Raw genomic sequence first — 22,685 nt, 5'->3', positions numbered from 1 at the left:
ATGAATATTTAGGAATGACGTTAATGCAAGTAATTTAATTCATTAATTATAGAGCCGTGGTAGCCCAGTGGTTAGAGGATTGGCCTTTGGTCCTGAGGTCCGAACCCCAATTACGCTAAGACCCACCAAGTACATGTGATATACGCGCTCGTAAAATTTTTGGAGTCAAAGATTCTGTAGTTGGTTTCTGAACGGTACCATGGGTGATCTAGAAAATTTTTCCTTCCCCTTTAGATCTTTGTCTAAATTGTGGAATGGGCCTTACAAAAGCGGAAATACCCCTCTGCGGAGGATTAATATTGTAAGAACATGTCTCCGGATCACCTTCAGTCTGTTTCCCAGACTGTCTCCAATAGCCCATTTTTCATCTCTAGAGTTACGTAAATATAGTGCCTATCGTTAAATATATTCAAGCCTGTTTTTCTTTGTGTTGTTAACCAGAAGTAAAATCCTTAAATTATATTTCTTTTTAAATATAATCAAGATGAATGAGATTTTTCTGTATCAGACAATCATTGGAGTACAATTAAAACCCAAATTGTACCCAAATGTCACTAGGGTACAAATAAAAACCCAAATCGGACAGTCATAACGATACAGACAAAAACCCAAATTGGTGAATCACTGCTGTGCAAGTAAAAACTCAAATCGGACAGTCATAACGATACAAATAAACACCTAAATCGGAAAATCACTATGATGAAAATAAAAATTCAAACTAGCATCCAACATGACTTTATTTCACATCTAAATTTTGCACTCACTCTGTTAAAAGTAAACTCCCCCGAAAAAGACAATTATTTGGGTACAAATTAAAATTTAAACAGTACGATTATTACGATATAAATGGAAACCAAAATTGGACAATCATTTCGGTACAAAAGGAATCTAAAATTATTTGTAGTATTACCTGAGAGAAATATCCCCATCACAGAAATAGGTAAAAATATTTGACGTGACTCCACCTGGACTGCATGCCAAAAGTAAAAGTCCCGTTGCGTGAAGTATGCCCAAACCTAGTATTTTAATTAGTATGAAAGCTGATAGAGGTAGTAGAACAAACTGACTGCACATTCCAATGATTATACCAATTGGTCTTCGTATGTGGGTCCAGAGCTAAAAGAAAATAAAAAACAAGGTTAAGTTTTTATACACAAAAAAAGAGTGAAAAAATTAAAAAAAAAAGCTAAAAATGAAGAAAAAAGCTGAAAATGAGAAAATAAGCTAAAAATGAAAAAAAAAGCTGAAAATGAAAAAATAAACTAAAAATGAAAAAAAAAAGCTGAAAATGAAAAAATAAGCTAAAAATGAAAAAAAGAAGAAAGAAAAGCTAAAAAAAAGGTGGATCACAATTTTCATTAAGGTGAAAACGAAAAATAACTGTTAAAAATTTTAAAATGGCTATCAGAGGAGATATATTTCTGTATTGCAGAATTAAGTTATTTTATTTTGAATTAGTATTTGATGGGAAATACTAACGCAATATTTTATAAATGCACATCCTTTACATAATTAATCCAACATATTTTTATTAGAAAATAACTATGTATTATTTTTTTAAAATTTTGCTAGATCTTTTTCTCCGTAGCAGTTTTCTCAATAATTTCACAAAAACTTCTGAAATATTGCATAATGTAATATATAATTATTATAGTTACAGCATAATGGTGTAGAGGTAACATTTTCTTACATTGTCTAGTAGGTGAATTATGTACCCTTGTTCTTTTTCTAAAAGTCGTGAAAGTTCTTCATTCTATTCATAACTGTTTTTTTTTCTTCTCCCTTTTTAAATCTTTTATTTGCCCAATTTTTAAGACCAAAATTTATTTAAAACTAACATTTCTTTTCTAAAATAAAAACTAAGCAGCAAGGATTAATATTGAAGGTAATAATATTTAATGAGGAATAAAAATTATATCTAAATCTTTAAGAACTAATCTTTTTTATTTTCGAATTTTTTTTTAATTATCTAATATAAAAATACATATATACAATCATCAATCATTATTTCATTCAAAAAGTTAAATACTAAATGCATTACGTAATACGTTTATTTTAGTGTGTAATATTCTAAAAAAATACTATTATTACAATTCAAATGTTTCAGTTATCAGATAAATTTATTACTATAAATATGAAAATAATTAATTTTTTTATTTAATTAGTTTCGCAGCTTAACTTGCGCCTACATACTTTTTAATTAGTCAATATATTTTACTTAAAATTTAGTTAATAACGATAAATGAAAATCATGAATTTGAGTTTTAAAACAATATGTTTATGTCTGCATAATGTTTAAAGTGTCAAAAATAATAAACCTAATTCCTAACCCTGCTTCATTCATTGTTCTTGTTAAACTCCTCTAAATTTGAGCCATCGATGTAAGTAATAATTATGTTAGTTTGAAAGCAAAGTGTGATTTTTTGAGTTGTTTGAGTTTTACATCTTCAAATGGCACTATTTCTGTCTATAAGTGATTATTTTATTTTATAACCGTCGTTGAGTAGCCGACAGAATTTTGATTTTACGACTACCAATATTCAACTCCGTAGTCTTGTAATTTTGAATCCAATCCAGAAGACAAGGGAACTCCTGGATCAAGTATTCAAAAAACTTTGCCTTATTGGAGGAACTTTTGATGAAACTAATCCTATATGCGTTACAAGGAGAGGAAAACCACAATAACCTCCCATGATTAGCCTGATGGCAAGGGGACTCTAACTCATAATCCGTCTCTCACTGAGGATATTTTACGTCAACACTGTCATTAGTGATAGCCAGTGCGGTATTCATATTGACCAGCCATCGCTGGGATTTGAACAAGGGTTCACCTCACTGGGTGGCTAGTGCTCTATTCACTGAGTCACTGTGACTCAGTCATTAGATTTAAGAAATTTTACAGCTTTGTTTCACAAAATGAGAAAAAAAAATTGAGTTGGCTTACTATTTAAATAATGCCTTTACACGCAAAGCATTTGAGTGTTCCTAAAAATAGTGCCATTTTTGTGTTACTCCAAGTACTACATAATAAAAAAAAGTACAAAAGTTGAAATATAAAATCATAAAAATACGTTGAAACCTTAGAAATTTGTTAAATTGAGAAACATTTCCATTTAAGATGAACCCAAGCATCGTATACTCAAGTTCAAAATGAGTTTAATTTGCACCATGATATTGCTCAAATTAGTTATTTTAACGTTATTAAAATTGCTATATTAAAGTTCAAGTTATTTGAGAGTTATTATTCATTATTGAAGTTTTGTACAAAAGTTATAGTAATTGGAATATTATTATTTAGTAGTGAAGTTGATATATTAAAGGTGTAGTAATTTAAAAATTTTTCTTCGTTATTGAAGTTTTATATTAGAATTCTAGTAATTTGAAGGTTGTTTTACATTAGTAATATTTGTTATATTAAAGTTTTAGTAATTTGAAGGTTGTAATTTATTAGTGAAGTTGTTATATTAAAGTTATAGTATATTGAAGGTCATTATTCAGTAGTTAGTTGTTATAAAGTTATAGTATATTGAAGGTTATTATTCAGTAGTGAAGTTGTTATATTGAAGTCGAAGTAATAAGAACGATAATTGGTTCAATACGATTCATTATTTTAACAATGTATCCAAACACGAAAAATATAGTAGTTGAGTTCTCAGTTAATGTTTGTGGTCTCCTGGAACTTTATCGAGCTTCCCATAAAATACCATTAAAAGTCGCTATAATTACTGAAAATTAAATTAAAAATATCATAATTAATATTCATTAAAAGCATATTTAAAAGAACAAACGCAATTTTACGTCAAAGTAATTGATTTATAAAGAAATAAATTTGTAGTTTAATGAGGAAAAAGAACCATCTGTTTCTATGAGTTTTAATTGTCTTATTTGGTATAAAAACATCTTAAATTGACTTTTAAGAACACGTGAGGCGTACGCACATGTTGTACGCTACTTAGAAAAATGGCAGCGGCGTATTCCAAAATAATCACATGGCTAAAAAAAGAATCTTAATACCTTCTTTAAAGAGTTTACTTTGTAACAAATTTATGTTTAAAGTTGGAGGTCACATTTTTCTCAGTTATTATTATTTTTTTCGTTGTATAACCTCATAAATCGTATGGAATATGCCTCCCATAATTGCAATTAAATTTTGAAATAAGCTCCAACTTGTATCTTCAGTTACATTGAAGATTATTTCATGAATAATTGTGCTTTTTTATGAAAAATTTAAAACATTTCAAACTAAAATTTTTTATAAGCATTACTTTATGGTCATTTTCTTTGCAAAATATAGCATAAACATCATATTCCAATATTGCTTAGTTTTAAAAATACAGGGTTATTGAAAATACATAAATACAGGGTTATATAAATCTACAAAATTTCGCATTGCGTCTAATAAAACCTCATTTGCAGCATAAAAAATTGATTCTGAATAGGACTGGGCTAGAAATCGATGCATCGCGAAATATCGATTTAATGCATATATCGACAGGCCGATATAATGACTTTCGTTTTTGACTATGCATCAGAAATCTGATATAAGCCGCCGATAGTGACTTTCGGTTCAGGCGATGCATCAGAAATTTGATTTAAGCTGCCGATAGTGACTTTCGTTTTAGACGATGCATCAGAAATCTGATTTAAGCCGTCGTATAAGACAACGCTCGCGATTTAACGATACAACGATTAACCATGTTAGAATCCTTGCCTACACTACGCTGTCAAAGCGCTGATGAAGACTATTTTGATTTCGTCTAACTGCGGAGCTGTTGATAGTGTCTAGCTACGAAGATAACGAAAAGTGAATTGAATCAGAACTCTTCGTTTCGTGCGACGATCAGCGTTGAAATAGTTTCATAGCTATGCATAGTTCTTTTATGCGCCATTTTTGTCTTTGGAAGTTTACTTTTTTTGAAGATTATTTTCAGCTGGACTTACGTTATTTTGAGATCGCTGTGCACTTTATTTCGTCGGGGTTTAACGTTTCCTGTAAATTATTTTCAGTGAGACTTTTGCTACTTAGCGTTCTTTTCATTGTGCATTATTTCGTCACTTTTTCTTCTTCTTTTTTTTTTTTTAAATTTTTTTTTTTTGTTTGGTGGGGTTTAACGATTCTTGTAAATTATATGTAGTAGACCTACTGTTACATGGCGATCGTTGCACAATCGCTGTTATCTTAAATTTTCGTTCCGAACTCAATTTATTAATAAAAGGAAAATGTGAATAAAAAAAAGATTTTTCATTGTTTTTTTCTTCTTTTTTTTAATTATTGTTTTTCCTTTTAAGCGATACAATTTAATAAGGGGATTTTGTATTTTACTTTGTTATAAAAATATTTTACTTTATATTTTACTTTGTTATTTTTTAAAATTTACTTAATGCACGTAAGTATAATAATTTGATGGAATTTGATTATTTTTAAACAATTAAATCTTCAGTCGCTTTTAATTATAAAAAATTTGGCTATTAGCTAAAACAAATATTTATTTTTAATTGAATAAAAAGTTAAGCAATGTTTTAAAGCTTTTTAATAATATAACAATAGTACTTAAAAGTTTTTTTTCTTAAAATTCCTTCAATACTTGTTTGTTTCATAATTTGTTAGAGAGTCAGTATCATTTTTAAACACGTAAGCCCTTAATCGATTTTATTTTCAAAAAAGAAAATAATAATAAATAAAAAACTTAAATTTATTTTTACATTCATTAAGTATAGAATTAGACTATTAGTTAATACAACTTAATTATTTTAAATAAATAAATAAAAGAAGATCTAACAATGCTTCAAAAGCACGGATTTTTTCAACTAATAATTTAAAAAATAATTTATTTAATTGAACATTTCTTCAGTTTGTTTTTTTTTACTTTCGTTTTTTTTCTTTCAATTTTTAATGCATGTATGTAAAATATTTTGTTAGTTTTATTATTATTTTTAAACCAATAAATCTTAAGTCATTTTTAATTAAAAAAAAATTAAAATAAAGCTTGGGTTTGCTTTTACTTAAGACATTTTGTTTCGTAATAGATTTATTCCTTTTTGTTTAATTTAAAAAGATTTATGATAGATAATTTTTGAACATATGCTAAATTGCGATACATCGCTATATCGCGATGTCTAACAGACGATGTATCACGATATAAAATTTCTTACATCGCCCAGTCCTAATTCTGACATTGCTGAACATTTTTAAAAATAGTAGTTCATTGAAAATACAGGATTACAAAACAACATAATTTTACGGTTGCTGTCTTTGTTATATTAAATGAAAAATTGTCTCATAAAGCTTCCTTTTCAACATAAACATTTGATTCCAACATTGCTGAGAATTTCTTATAACACAAGATTATATAACACTATTATCTGATGGTTACTATTTATTTTGAAAAAATTAATAATATGTCTCCTCGTTTCCATTTAGACAATTCAGATTTCATCATTACTAAGAAATTTTTTAAAAAAATGCTGGGCCATCGAAAATACCGAATGCCGGATTATATAACAACAACATTAACTTATGGTCGCTACTGTGCTTCTGCTTTTACAAAATTTTGCATTATGCCTCTTAAATTATTGTTCATAGCTTAATTATTAATGTGACATGTAACATTATAAAACATTATTAGAATTTATATTCTTAAAACATTATTAATGTCTCTATAACATTAATTATAAACCTTTGATTCCGCTGCTGAAAATTTCTAAGATAGCATAAACATTTGATTCTGAAGATTTCTAAAAATCTAGCATAAGCATTTCAAGAAAAATACTGGATGCAGGATAATAATATTATCTTATGGTTGCAATTTCTAAAAAAATAAATTACCAATATGACTTTTTATAAGCTTCATTTACAGAATAAACATTTCGTTCAAAACATGCTTACTGCAATAAGACAATTTTATTCATTTATTTTTAGTATATTTAATGTGTATTATAACGAAAAACACAGATTACAATATATCTGACAATACAATAAGCTTAATTAGCTTCGTAATTAAAATAGAAAAATTGTCCATATGTTTTGAGAGTGCGTAGACGACGATCTTTCTCAAGATGGTAACACGTGTCTCAAGATAACGTGTCGTCGTCTTGAGAAAGATATATTTAGATCGATTTTTTCTTTTTAATTATGAAGCTAATAAGATACTTTATGTTCAAGTATATTTTTTAAATCAGTGTTCATAGAAATTTTCGTGTCAGATATTTTGGGTCTAATTCAATCATTAAAAAATAGTTGTTTTTAATAATAGTTAAATTTGCGTCTCCTGTTCGCTCCCAATGAAACTTTAAAAAACATTTTGCACTTTTTTTTAAAGATAATTTAAAGTAACAACAATAAAAACAATTTTTCCACGGATAAGACTGTGCATACGATAATATTGTAGGTTATTTTGTCCATAGGTCAAAAATTGCGCTTCTAAGACATGGTTAAAAATGCGTATTTAAGAAAATGTAAAATGCGCAGAAAAAAAATAACTTTTGACCTAATGATCTGATTTTCACGTGCTAGGACGGGAACTTAAGGGTTCATAAAGGTGAATTGGATCTCAAATTTGCTAGTTAACTTGCATGGGCGATATTTTAAGTTACGAAATCAGACATAAAAACGTACTTTCTCTGAATAAACTTACCTTTGCTCCGACGTATTTGGATTTTTCACACTCAAAATATAAGGGGTAGCTGCTATCTGGGAAATTTTTGCCAAAATAGTTTAGTCAGAAGAGTGGTCCAAAGTACGTTAATTTTACTTTTTGCGTATTTTACTGTATCTCGAGAACTCTTTAAATGAATTATGTACAAAATTATAAAATTCGTATATCAAAAGATAATTCCATGCAAAAAAATTAGTTATTTTTTATTATAATATTTAATAATAGTAAAAAAAATGTTGAATTGTGAGGTATTTAATTTGTACACCATATTGAAAAATTTAATTTTAAATGGGAAAATGCAAAATTTGAACGAATAGTCTGCGAGAAATCGAATTTTAACCATACAACATTTTTAAAATTCGATTTCCCGTATTTAAACATATTTTTTTTCACAGATTATTTCGATTTAAAATTTATTTCGAGTCGATAACTCGATCAAATTTTGGATTTTGACATATAAAATTATATTCTTCAAATGATGTAAAAATTGTGTGCCTTGCAACTCAAAATTGTTTTGGCTATTATTAAATAAAATAATAAAAAATGAAAAGTAATTACTAAAATCTATTCATTGCATGGAATTTTCTTTAAATAAATGAATTTTAAAATCGAGTGGAAATTTTTTTCAATTCGCTTGAAAAGTTCTTGAGATATGGTGAAATTATCATTGAATATGGTGAAGTAAAAATTATCATTAAGAGGTTCAAACTTTGGATCGCTCTTCTGACCAAATTTTCCAGACTTCAGCTATCTCCTATATTTTAAGAGTCAGAAATCTGAATCTGTCAACAAAAAAAAGGTATGTTTGTTCAAAAAAAGTACGTTTTTGATCTGATTTGATAACTTAAAAAATGATCTGGTCAAATTAGTTAGCATATTTAAGGCACCCCGTGAACCAATAGGTTTGAATCATAGAACATAAAATCAGATCATTAGGTCAAAAGTTATTCAGGGTGATTTCTTTTTTGTACAGTAGCCATTTCAAATAAGAGACATAATATTGTATTCCGATTTTCAAACTTCTTTCGTGGGTACTTCCTTTTTTTTTAAGAATTAAATAATAAATACAAATAAATTCGTAATGTTATGATGTTCACTTGCAAAAAGTATTTCGATTTTTTTAACTTCGTATTTTTTTTATTGTTCTCGTTGAAGGATCGTCTCGGTCCCTATAAATTTATAATTACGGTAGTTAACTTACACCCTTGTGCAAATTAATTGAAACAAACTTTTTTTTCGTGTTTTTTAAAGAAGATGTTTTGAGATTGTTTCGGTTACAATGGGGTTGGACCTTTGCAGCCTATTGACGGTATGATGCGTTCTTAGCAGTACATTACTATTCTGGGTAAAAAAAGTTGTTCCAGAGTTGAAGAAATGATACCCTGATGGAACAGGGATTTTTCAACGGGATTTAGCTCCTTGCCAAACGTTCAAAATTGTCAAGAAATTCATGTCTGAGAATCAAATTGAGACATTGGAATGGCCAGGGAACTCTCCGGATATCAACCCAATTGAGAATCTCTGGGCCATATGCAAGAATCGCCTATTAAATATGGACTGTACAACAATGGAGAAGCTAATCACGGCGTTAATTCATGTGTGGTACAAGGACACAAATATTATAAATGACTGTAAAAAATTAGTGGAATCCATGCCGAATCGTGTCCAAATGTTAATAAAGTGTCGTGGAGATCATATTATGTACTAAAAATTTTTGAGTTTGTATAAATTTAAATAAAATAGCATTTTCTTTTAGTTTTCTGATTTTATTGAGTTTGTTTCAATTAATTTGCACAAGGGTGTACCTTTAGAAATTCTGATTTTTAATTATTTTATTGTTTAGAGATTGGAATACGAAGAAATAGTCAGAATAATCGTATCTGTAATTTATCTAGCCCGACCGAGACTTTGCTCCGTAATAATTGTACCTAGTGTTTAAAAAAAACAAGCAAAATTTCTGGTTTAGTGGTGATGTGTCCATTTTCTTAAGTACGCATTTTGAACCGGGTCCATTTTCATAAAATATGCATTTCGAGCTATGCCCATTTTCTTAAATATACATTTTGAGGAATGTACTTTTAAAATACGCCTTTTGAGCTATGTGTTCATATCTACACCAAGGGAAAAGTATGGTAAAAACTACCAGAATATGGTAAAATGGTAACATTTAACGAGTTTCTAGCTTTATAGGAACATCAAAAAGCACGGAAATTTTTACCGAAGCACTGTGGTTATGAATTATTGTGAAATTAACAATAAAATATACTTGTAGTATTATTATCATGCTGTTTGGTAATAAATAGGTAATTTTGTAATGATACCGTAGAGATTTGCATTAAAACCACTCATTTAGTAAAATTTACCTTTTACTTTTGCATTTTTAATATATGTTTGGTAATAAGAATTTTGAAAGTTCCTAAAAAAACCATTTATTCAGTAAAATTTACTTTTTAGTTTTGCATTTTTAATATATGTTTGGTAATAAGAATTTTGAAAGTTTCTAAAAAAACCATTTTTTCAGTAAAATTTACTTTTTAGTTTTGTATTTTTAATGTATGTTTGGTAATAAGAATTTTGAAAGTTCCTAAAAAAACCATTTATTCACTAAAATTTACTTTTTAGTTTTGTATTTTTAATATATGTTTGGTAATAAGAATTTTGAAAGTTTCTAAAAAAATGGAAAAATAAAGGTGAAACAAAGCGTGAAAAACCACTGAAGCCGAGGGAAAAAAATGAAAAACGAAACGAAAAAAAATCACAGTGGCCGAGTAGCAAAACAGGTAAAATTAATTTCCATGCGTTATGGAGAGAAAGGGAGGAAATAATGTCGTTAACAAGGGAATCGGCATTCAAATAAATAAAGAGTAAGATTCCAGGGCATCAAGGTGAGCTGATGTAACAAGGTGAGCTGATGTAACATTTCAGCATTGTCGAAATAGAATTTATTCCGGCAAGTCTTGAATATGGGTGCTTATTTTTGATGCCCGCGAAACATGTCGACTGTTATTTCTTATTTGTTAATTTCTGAAGAGAATGAAATATTCAGTCTGGTAATATTTTACCTCTTTAGTTTATTGGAATTATTTATTCAATTATAGTCATGTTTCTCTCTTTCTCCCCTTCTAAGCGAAATATTATTTTTTATCGCTATATGAATAACGTCACGATCTTCAAAAAAAGATTTCACATCGAAATTGATGTACATAGAATAAATTGAAAACTGCCAAAAATATTTTTTAATGCTCTGATGCTTTACTCAAATGCAAGGGCATTTTTAGAATACTTTACGTATAATAATTTCAAAATGCACTAAATAAGTTCGATGAAATAAAATGATCTAATAAATATTTTTTTTAAGAAAAATTTCAGTTCAGCTACCTTCCTGTAACGTAGAAGACAGTCAATGACATATTTACAGACAGTCAACGACACAAAAATAGCCCATATTTGTTTTTCAAAAAAAATTATACAACATTTTAAGTTTCCGCTTTATTTATCCACATGCTGCGTACAGATTTATATCCATTCAACAGCATTTTGTAAGCGTTTAAAAGTCAAAAGACCTATAATTTTGTTTTAAACCAATAAACTGGAATATTTTTTCAAAACTATATTAATGAAAACTTTTATCAGTGGACAATATAAAAAAATTTTGAATTCGTTGAACAACTGTATCGTTAATATTTACTGTAACCTCAATTCATTTTATGTTATTTCATAACCGCCATTTAATAGCCGACCCTATTTTTGACTATGTTTAACTCGGTATCCTTGACATTTTGAATCCAACACAGAACACAAGACATTTCCTGAATCAAGCATTGGGACAAACTAGCTTTTGGGGAGGACTATTTAATGGGACTAACCCACATTTGAGTTACACGGGGAGGCAAATCACGAAAACCACCCATGGTTAACCTGACGGCAAGGGGATTCATGATCCGTTAACCACTGAGGATATTTTACGTCAGCCCTGTGGTCGGTGCGAGCCTGGTGCGGAATTCGTACGGATGACTACGATTTTTACTGAAGTTCTTTGTTAATGATTTTGGTAAAAGCATAGCATAAAAACGTTTATTTGGTTAAATTTATTTTTTAGATTTGTGTTTTTTTTTACTAAATGTGTAGCAATAAAAACTATAATTTTGAAAACCAGAATACATGGTAAACCGTTACCATTAAAACAGAAAAACCATCAAGCGAATGGCTTAAATACCGTACATTTTGGTTTTATTAACCGGAATTCTGTTTATTATTTTTTTTAAAACAAAAAATGGCATTACCATAGAGTACGGTAATTTTGAAAATAATTTTTTTCTCCTTGATTATTGGCCAAGCCGCTATTTTTCAGTTCTACTTTGAACGAATAATTAAATGCCGTTAAATTAACAGGAAAATTAGTGAATAGAATTCGACAAGAGAACTTTTAATTTTCAATATAAATGTTGAAAAACTCTGTAAGTTATTTATGAAAAATGAGTACATAAATAAATAAATGAATAAATTTTAAAATTTAAAATGAGAGATTCTAAAGAATATAGTTTTATAGTTTTGAAAACCAGAATTTCCGGTAAACCAGAACTATATGAACAGAGAAATTACCAAATCATTGGTTTAAATACTGTATATTTTGGTTTTGTTAACTAGAGTTCTTTTTTTTTTTTTTTACCAAAAATTTCATTACCATGCAGTACGGTAATTCCACCAGAATTTTTTTCCTTGCATTAAATACTTCATAATACATATACACACGATGTTTTTTAATCACTATCCTTAATGTGTATTCTTAGAATCCTTCTTTAAAAAGAAGTAACAAAAATACACTAATTAAGTGGTTCTACTTAATATATATATATATATACGAGAAAAAAAATATTTAACTTGACGAACCATTAATGAAGAAAGCTGGATCAAAATCATAAAAATCTGTTTGGATTACCCGAGAAAACTGAAAGGAAATAAAATGCGACGCTTAGAAATCCTTTGAAGGCAATAAAGTTAGTTATGAGTTTTTTAATCCTGACTTTTTCCTAATTGATTCGTGATTCCTCTGGTTTTAGTAACGTTTTTGAATTTTTCTCACACAAAAAAATTTTTCGACCACTAATGTGTAGCAATTTTTTCTTCTTTTTAATAACTATACCAAAAATATGCATTAAGAACGGTGCTTACAAAACACCCTGTGTAATATTTTTTAAGCGCAAAAATCTTTACACATTCAAAAACGACAAATCTTTTTTAACAGAAGCAGTTTTCATATGATTGAAAAATTAATGAATTGGTTGTCATAATTAATGTAACTGATTTTATTGCACCGAAAAAAAGGCAAAAAAAGGAGAGAAAAAAATGAAACGACACTGACTGTTAATAATTCTAAATGCAACATTTAAAAGCAATAACCGGGGTTCAAAGACATGTTAATTAGACCGTTATAGCTTTTCCTCAAAGAAATTAGTTTTTTTCGACTGATTCATCGCTTAGAAAAGTATGAGGTAGCGTTGAGGAATATAACGTAAATGTATGAGGTAGATTTGAGGAGCGTAGCGTAAAAATATAAAGAAGATTTAATATAAGAACATATTTTATTGTTAATTTTACAAAAATCATTACCAAAGCATTTCGCTACAAATTACCAAGCTTTTTGGTATTCTCAATAAGCCAGAAATACCGTAAACTTTATCACATTATGGTAGTTTTGACCAAACTTTTTTTTTCAGCAGGTAATCAAGTATAAGAAGTACGAGTAATATAGTTTAATTTAGCACCATATTTATGTTACAGCAAATTTGAACAATATTATGGTTAATTTCTATCATGGTAGAAAGACTGTGGCTTCGATTTTATTTTTTGAGTTTCGCTTGTAATCTATGCATCAAATGATTTTTGATTCAAAAAGTTTACGTCTATTTATAAAAAGTGATTCATAGATATTTTACACGTAGAAAAAATTAAGTTACCAATAAAGCTTTGCAATTAAATTTTCATATTCATAAAAAAATTGAAATTATGAGATTGCAAACTTTTTGCATTTGTTATTTTTTTTGTTTCTTTCGTTATGCAGACAAATTTTTTTTAATATCTAACCTTTCATTACGAAGATTACGGAATTATGATTAGAAATTGTGTTAAAATAGTGTTTAATTAATTTTTATTGGATTTAACTAATTCTTTAATTTAAAACTAAAAATGAAGTCTAAACCATTTATAAAAAAATTGAATAATCAACATGTCTGGAATTTGCTTCAGATATCTAATTTATCTCCTTTTTATTTAGAAAGTAGAAATAAAACAAGAAAAGGAATTACAAAAGCAAAGAAGAAATAAAAAAAGAAAGAGTAGCTACCGAAATATATAACATAAGCAAACAAAAGTACAAATTAAAACATAAGAAAAAATAAAACATAACAAGTAAAGATTCAGATGTTTATGAAATAATATTTGCGGATGATTTCAAAATAATTATCTTTGGCTCAATTAAAAATAATTTATAAATCAAAACAACATAAAATGTATAATCCTTTTTTTCTTTATGCATAAATCCAGGTTTAGGAATTTTAAAATTTAATCTTCATGACTTTTTCTAATAATAAATAAATTAGAAATTATTTTAAAATTACTCTTCCGCTGTTTTCGACAAAGATATGAGTTTTAGTTATTATTATTAAATTTTTTTAAATTACTTGTTGGCACTTTTAAAATGAATGTAAATTATTTTTCATTATATAACTTATTCAAATTGTTTTACTCACAAGACATTTTATATGTCTAGGAAAATGAAATGATCTAGAAAATAAACGAAATAAAAAATCAAGGTAATTCACATGTAAAAAACATACCTTAATTATCTAATTTATTGTATTCGTTTAAAAAAAACAATCACATATGAATAATACATAAAGTTTCTGCTTACATATCACGTATATTGTAGAAGGTTAAAGCTCATTCATTATTCTATATTTAGATCTAAATAATTTATAATTATCCCAATTTCAATATTTATACATTTTTTTCTCCAAAATATTCAATAGGACCAATTCTTTTTCAAATCAAAATATCTATTGAAATTAGACAAGAATAGAAACACCATGATAAAAAGTTAATAAATTATTGAAATATAAAAGTATAAATAGTAAGTAAAATTTTTTAGTTTTCGTTTTACTTCCTGCTTATGTTTCTGATTTATACGTGTGAATATTTATCAAGGGCAAAATTGTTTTTAATTTTTATATTTGTTAAACATTTATTTTCGTTTATTTAAATTTTACTTTCAACCTTCAATAAATAGAGAAATGATACCAATTAGATAAAGAGTTAAGGAACAGAAAGTTCCTAATTAATTACTTTCTGAGGATAATGTTAAGTCTAGTCACATTAACATTCAAATAAAGCGATAAAGTTGTGATTTTTGGTGCTTATTTACGTTAATTTGTTGATTATTTTCGTCTACTGTTAGAAATTCCTGGATATGTTGAACTATGGTGTTCTGAAACTTTGCTGAAATATTAATAATCTGTTAAGTAACACCTTATTATCAGCAACATTAAATCATCATAAACTGGATAACATAATTATTTGATTTAACATGATATGAAAAAAAATTCAGTTTAGCAACCCATCAAAAGTTCTGGTAAACTTAAATTATTTCATGAGCCAAACTTCACTATACGAAGCGAGGATGCCGGTAACATTTTCCGTAAAATCCATTTTTATAGGAGCATGCTACCGAACAAAAAATCTGTTATACCGTAAATTGTATAATAATAATAATTTGTGGCCGGGATAGCCTGGTTGGTAGGGCACTGGGCCCATGTCCAAGAGTTTGTGGGTTCGATCCCCGCCGGTCGATGACTCCCCGAGTTGTAAATGGTGAATGATGCACGTTAAATCTGTCTAGTCGCGAAGTCCTCCATGTTCCCATAATAAATCCGTAGATTCAGAACTTTCCTTGTCTTCTAGATTGATTCAAAATTATGAGGCTACAGAGTTGGACATTGGTAGTCGTAAACCCAAAATTGGGTCGGCTGTTCAACGAAGGATATAAGAAAAAAATAATAATAATTTTATAATTCCCTTGCGTTGGGAAGATTTCGAGGTTTTCCTCTCCATGTAAAGAAAATGCGGGTTAGTTCCATCAAAAAGTCCTTCACTAAGGCTAATTTCTTCCAATATTTGATCCAGGAGTTTCCTTGTCATCTGGATTGGGTTCAAAATTACAAGGCTACGCAGTTGCACTTTATTAGTCGTAATCCCAAAAATTGGGTCGGCTGTTCAACGACGGTTATAAAATGAAATAATAATTACCATAAAATCGCTGAATCACTCTCATTAAATAAATATTACTGTCAAAATTACGGTATAATATTCCATGGTAAAAATGTATTTTACGGTAAAATGTATTTTACGGATGATGCTCCCAAAGTACAGTTACTTTATACAGTAATTTGATCCAGAATATTTAACAGTGTAGCTTAGTGCCAAAAAATTATAATATACATTTCAGTTACTCTTACGCTGTTTGTTAGAAGCTTGTTTTGACTACATTATGAATAAAAAATGCTTCAATTGTATAAACATTGCTAGCATTAATTTGCTATACACCTTCATACTTTAAATTTTCCACCAAAATCATGCAAAATTGAAGGCAATATTCAAAAAACGGTTATTTATAAAGCAACCTCTATTAATTTTTGCATCAAACATTGGCTATAAAAAATATTCAGTACCGAGAAAAAAAGCGTGGTTAAAACTACCAAAATATGGTTAAAATTACCGTATTTTTGACTCTATGAGGGCACCAAAATCTCGGTAATTTTTACCGAAGAGCTTTGGTTATGATTTCGATAAAATTAACCATAAAATATAGTGTTTTTATGTGTGATAAAATTTGGGGAGAGCGGTAAAACTTGGTATTTTTACCATGATACCTCAGAACCTAGCGTAAAAGTTAATTGGTTAAAATTCGGTTAAATTTACTTTTCAGCTTTTTATTTTTTACTAAATGTATGTTAATATGAACTATAATTTTGAAAACCAGAACATCCGGTAAACGGTTACCATATGAACGGAAAAATTAATAAATGAATGGTTCATAAATAGCGTATATTTTAGTTTCGTTATCAGAATTATGTTTTTTTTTTACCAGAAATGTCATTATCATACAATCCGGTAACTTTACCAGTATTTTTTATCTCCGAGTGGCACGTTTAGCAATTACAAGTGAAAGATTATTAATTTTTGTTTATATAGCGATAGTGTACGAAACGTTGCACGAAACAAATCTAGGTGTAGCAAAAAACAAAAAGATTGATGTAGAAATATTTCAGACAAACGAAAACGAAACTAAAAGAACAGGCCAAGGTCACACGGAATCAACGACCCATCTAAGAATCTACTGTTATCTAGCATTAGATGCATGGTTGAGCAACTTGAAGCTTGCATGATAGTTCTTTCAAGTGATTATCGTTGCATCGAGTGTCTATAAAGATTTACATACATAATTATTTATTAATGAAAATGATTGATTTTTTATCCTTCTTGATAGATATATTATCAGTAAAGTGCGAAATGTAGTGTATGTTGACATTTTCCGGTGAATATTAAGATTAGTCGCTTTGAATGTCTGAAATATTTTTATATCTCACTCGAAATTAATTTAACTGATATTTTTATATGTATTTGATATTAATGATTTCCAATTAGGATAGATAATAAAAAAAAACCAATGTATGAAATCAATGGCCCTTATCTGTAAAAAAAAAAAAAAAAAAAAAAACCAANAAAAAAAAAAAAAAAAAAAAAAAAAAAAAACTCCATTATAAAGAATACTCAGCGACGACTTTTAACCTTTAAAACATCGCCGCAGTGAATACCGGGCAAGTGTACACTAAGTAATATCCTTTAAACATAAGAACATCAGTTGAAGGGTATACCGGACAACACCCCACACAATCCTGAAGGGATTATGATTAATCAGGTTATAAGTACAAATAACCAACAAGTATTAACAATATCTATGTCTGTTAGTCTATCCGAGATGAAATTCACATTTAATACATTGCCTGGTGTACATTTGTCCGGTATTCCTTACACGGTCGATTTTTTAAAATTATGGAATACACTAAATAATGATGAATAAGTATTCTGATCGTTCACCAAAGCTGAGGTGTGAATGTTGATATGAACTGGAGCTGAACGATTGACGCTGAACGATTCTGGGCTTAAAAACAGCTAACTTCGCATAAATGATTGCAATTTGTGAAATTTACTAAATTAAATGTGTACATATTTCAATTCTATTCTAAGATGACAGAGGAGGTAATTTAAAAAACAGTAAAATGTTCCTAATTTCTCCAAATGAAAAGGCAAGAAAAGAGGGAAAAGTGGGCCTATTTGTGATAATGATAACTCATAGTTTCTACCACAATGCTCACTTAAGTTATGAGGGTACTCGGCAATCTAAAACAATTTCAGGTAATTGTAGCTTCTATAATTTTCTATCATTTAAGTTCTTTTTTATCTACTAAAGATATTTTAAGGCATTTTAACAGTTATTAGGCTAGGTACAAGGTTCAAAAGCAAATACATTAATAAACTGAATTTGTTTTTTTGGTTTTCTTTTCTTAAAAAAAACCTCCACTTTTCTGGAACAGTGAGATGGTAATTTTGATGAAACAGTCGAGTTTATTAAAGCTTGCATTTTAGCATAAGAGCCATGTTGGCGTAGGACAGATGCCAAACTTTAAAAATTTTATTAATGATTTTTTTTCATATAAAACTTAAATATAGTTTTTACAGATAAATACTTTAATATTTTGATGGGATTTTAGTATATTTTCGCTAGAACTACAATGTTGAAATTAAACTTTTTATTACATATCACATGTTTTATTTAAAATAAAAACTAATTGATTTTATAGAGTTATGTTTTGTTATGAGATCCAATTATGAAAAACCAATGGATTGTACGGTATGATTTTATGGAAGAAATGGATTTTACGGTAAAAAGTACCGGTACTTTTTGATTCTGAATTTTTTACAGTAAACTGGAATATTCGACCATTAGAACAAAAGTTTTTAAAGTGATTCCTTTTCTTAAGCAGTACTTGCATTAGTTCACTTTTATAACAAATATATATAAATACTTAATTTAAGATATAAATTTATTTACTTTCTTCAAATTTTATTATACATTATTTTTGCGTGTATTTTTGGTTACCATTATTCTTGTAACCGTTAAAAGATTTTAAAAAGCGATGTCTACTATTTCGTAATTTGTTTTCTTCTGTTTAAAAAAAATAACTAAATGATAATATCAGTTTTAGTTTTGACTCATAATTTTATCAAATGCTGAAACAACAAAAAGAATAAGTGATTTCTAGATTGCATGAAGGCTTTAGAAACCAGTTAATAGCGTAAGCTTAAAAAATATCAGATTTAAACATAAAACTTTCCGAGAAACAAGCGTTGCGAATTAAATGTGACCTCATTTTAAGAATTTCTTTTTCTTTTTGACTTTAAATTGTTGTATTGCAAAAACTTGCTTTTGATTTTTTAAAACAACCGAAAAAAATAAATACCCATCTGTATTTTTTTTCGTATGGAAATACTAAAAGCTTATTTTTAGGTGATCGAAGTTTATTGTGAGAAAAATTTGTTTTTGAGAGATTATGAAAAAGTCATGATTTGGAGAAATTGTGTCGTAATTTCGAAAAAAATCACCAAAAGCAGTGGTTTGTTTAGATTGTTTAAGAAAGGTCTATTTTTGGGAAATTGTAAAAAATCTACCAATAATTTTGTGAATAAAAGATAAATAAGGATACATTATTTTGAAAGAAAAAAAAGAAAAACAATGTATTTCAAAGAGTTTTAGTTTATAATTGCGAATTACTTCATTGACTAAGCATTGACTTTATTTTTTATCTGAAAAGTTTTGTGAGAATCAGTTACTGTAATAAAATATTTTGTGAAAGCTTTGTTTTAATGATAAAAAGTTTTGTTAAGTGTCTGTTAATGAACTCAAATTGACTCCAGGTATTTAGTTTTAAAATAATGAATGTAGATAGACATATTTAAGAGAAATGAAATTAACATTTTTATTTACCATTTTCATTTGCTGTTCTACTTTTCGCAATTTTAATTACATTAAGACCATTAAAATAGGAAATAATCCTCATAGGCTTTATTAAAATGGGCATTATATGTAAATGTGCAACGCGTTTTTAAATGCTTGGTTATATATATATATATATATATATATATATGAAAGGAACATATGTTAGTTCGTTTCCGCTTTCAAGAAAATTTTTAATTGATTTATTTTAAATGAACCATGCACTTATTTAGGTTGAAATTAACAAACTATTCAATTTTGCGCAGTAATAATAATTTATACTATTATTATGGTTAAATTAAGAACTCCAAAATTGTTTCACTGATGAATCTAGGTTACTGTTTAACTTCACACTTAAATAGGATTTTTAAATTTGCTCGATATTAAGGCCCTGCACGAAGTGGTTTCTCTTTTTTTTAACAATATAATATAGTTTAATAGCTTAAAATTTATGGGCCCATTTTTCCTCCACTTAAAAAATTTTAAATTAGTAAAGAAAAATTTAGTTTCCAAAAAAGCTGAAATTTATTCACTTTCAATTGATGCATAATTACATAGGCAATACTGTAAATTTCTTAAAAGTAAGGCAACTCTCGTATTTCCTTAAAACATCACTTCCTTTTCCTGCTACATTTTCAAGATCAAAGGACGTCATTTTGTTGATCAAAAGGAAAAATAAGGGTCATTACCTTAGCTCTTCCTTTCTTGGTAGTTTTTTTAATGATACATTGTAGTTTTATCAATTAAATCAATCTTTTTTATCAATTTCGTGATTTGAAGAGCATTAGATTTTAAAAAGGATGCTGTCACTAATTTTACGGAAATGCTGTTAAAAAAACTGTGAAAAACTGCATTAAATGCTATTTTTAAAAATCGCCTAAATTTTTAATCTTTCATCGTCTAAATTTTTAATCAAATGCATTTTTTTAAACATTTTATTCTTATATACAGAAAAATTATTTTAGACGAAATTTAGTAGCTAAAAATACTGAAATATTGTAATGTATATAAAATTTATTATATAATATTCGTTTTCAATGCCTATATGGGTTGACGTTTCGTCAATTCAGGTGTTTATTATGTAATATAAATTCAGTGCTCAAAAAGGATTTAAATTTAATTTATATATATATATATATATATATATATATGTAAAATTATAGGTAATATTTAAAGATGCTTATTGTTAACGTATCAATCGCACCATAAACAATATCAATTACATGCAATAATTAAAGATAGAACTGCAACTTTTTTCACTTTGATTTCATATTATATGAATAATTTAATAAGAAAAGTGAAGATAATTTTCAAATATTCTTAATGAATCTTATCATAAATAATAATAATTTGATCTAAAGAAATAAATAGATATACAGCAATTCCTTTTTAAGCGATAAATTCGAAAATTGAATGTTCAACATAAAAAAACTAATTAAATTTGCATAAAGTAATTGTTTTTTGAAAAAAAAGGGAATTCGTTTATTTTGTATATATTCCCTTTTAAAGAAAGAACAGGTTTCTCATATTTTCTAAAAAATAATAGTTACCTACAAACCAGGCGGCGAAATATTTAGTGACCGCATTCCCGATACACAAACCATCAATATCAATCTAATCTTTTGTTTGCAGTCCATTTAAAAGAACTGCATTTTATTTTTTATTTATTTTTTGAAAACACCTCTAAAGAAAATAAAACTTATTTGTGTTCAGTATTCCATTTAGTAATTTTTTAAATCATAACAGTAATATCACTGAATAAATAATAGTTTAAGTTAATTTTTAATAGGTTAAATGCATTTCATTTCATTTTTTTTCTTTCATTACGCTTCATTAAGTTCTAACTCTCTTATTTGCAAAAATTTAGTATTTTTACCTTTATATCTTTTTTATTTAAAACACAAAAACTTTACATGGCTATCTCGAAGGTAAGGGGATTCAAACCAATGATCTATCTACCACTGAGGATACTTTACGTTAACACCGTGGTTGGTGCGAGACGGGAGCAGAATTCGTATGAACCAGCCACCACTGGGATTCGAACCTGGGTCAGCTCATTGGGAGGTGTAGACACCGCTGCTCGATTTTTAAATCGATTATCAAATGTCATGAAATTAATAACTACTGAGCATAAACAGTTTCACCCAATAATTTTCTAGCAACAGAATTTTTATCAATATTTATCTATAAGTTTACAAACATTTAAAGCTAGATCAAAAAAATTTTATTGGGAGTATAACGAAAATTAAGGATTAAGTTTTTGGAACAAAAATTTATGCTCACGAGTATCAAAAATGAAAAAAACAATGAGGTAGATCATATTCATTTCTAAGTAAAACCTTATGCAACCAAAATGTTTTTCTTTTTCGAAAATATGTAGTCCCTTTTAATCACGATGAAAAACCTCAAGGTTGGTGATTCACGTTCTAAAACCATCTTCTAGTAAGATTTTTAATTCAAAATAGATGACGTTTTGTGCTCTTTTTTTTATGTTAAGGGATTAACCTAAATTCTGTTTGACATTAAATAACATTTATTTGCATATTTTGATGTATTATATTGCACCATTTTTCTTGACTGAACCACAAATGGTATAGATAAAAGATATGGGTTTCAAAAAGATTTTTTAAACAATTCCACACTTTTTTTTTATATCGATGCTAATTTGTTAATTGTAAACTGTTGTTGAAAAAAAAATCAGAGAGAGAAGTTTCAAGAATTACAATGAAATCTATTTGATAAAGGTTTGTGGGACCATTGAAAAAAACAAAATTTTTATGAGATCATCTAATAAACTGCTAAATTTGATTAAAATTTCTAGAATATCTACAGATGAGCTACTACAAGTACTGAACTTTAAAAAATATGCATTTCAATTTAAAAAAACCATAGTTGGAAGTGTCTGGAGGGAGTTTTCGAAG

The 22,685-nt window shown here is 27.8% G+C and overlaps 1 protein-coding gene across 4 annotated transcripts in view; it reads right to left on the bottom strand.

Annotated features, from left to right (window-relative positions):
- LOC107452673 (ileal sodium/bile acid cotransporter) overlaps window positions 1-22,685 on the bottom strand; it is a 116,649-nt gene that overhangs the window by 16,327 nt on the left and 77,637 nt on the right. For all 4 annotated transcript variants that reach the window (XM_071188447.1, XM_043040011.2, XM_043040012.2 and 1 more), the window contains exon 2: window positions 911-1,116. In XM_071188447.1, the coding sequence (XP_071044548.1) occupies window positions 911-1,074 (164 nt within the window). In that variant the 5' untranslated portion in view covers window positions 1,075-1,116. The remainder of the gene's footprint in view (window positions 1-910; window positions 1,117-22,685) is intronic.

The sequence above is a fragment of the Parasteatoda tepidariorum genome, chromosome X2 (genome assembly GCF_043381705.1).
Source record: "Parasteatoda tepidariorum isolate YZ-2023 chromosome X2, CAS_Ptep_4.0, whole genome shotgun sequence".
NCBI lineage: Eukaryota > Metazoa > Arthropoda > Arachnida > Araneae > Theridiidae > Parasteatoda > Parasteatoda tepidariorum.
This window is presented reverse-complemented; position numbering and strand designations above follow the sequence as displayed.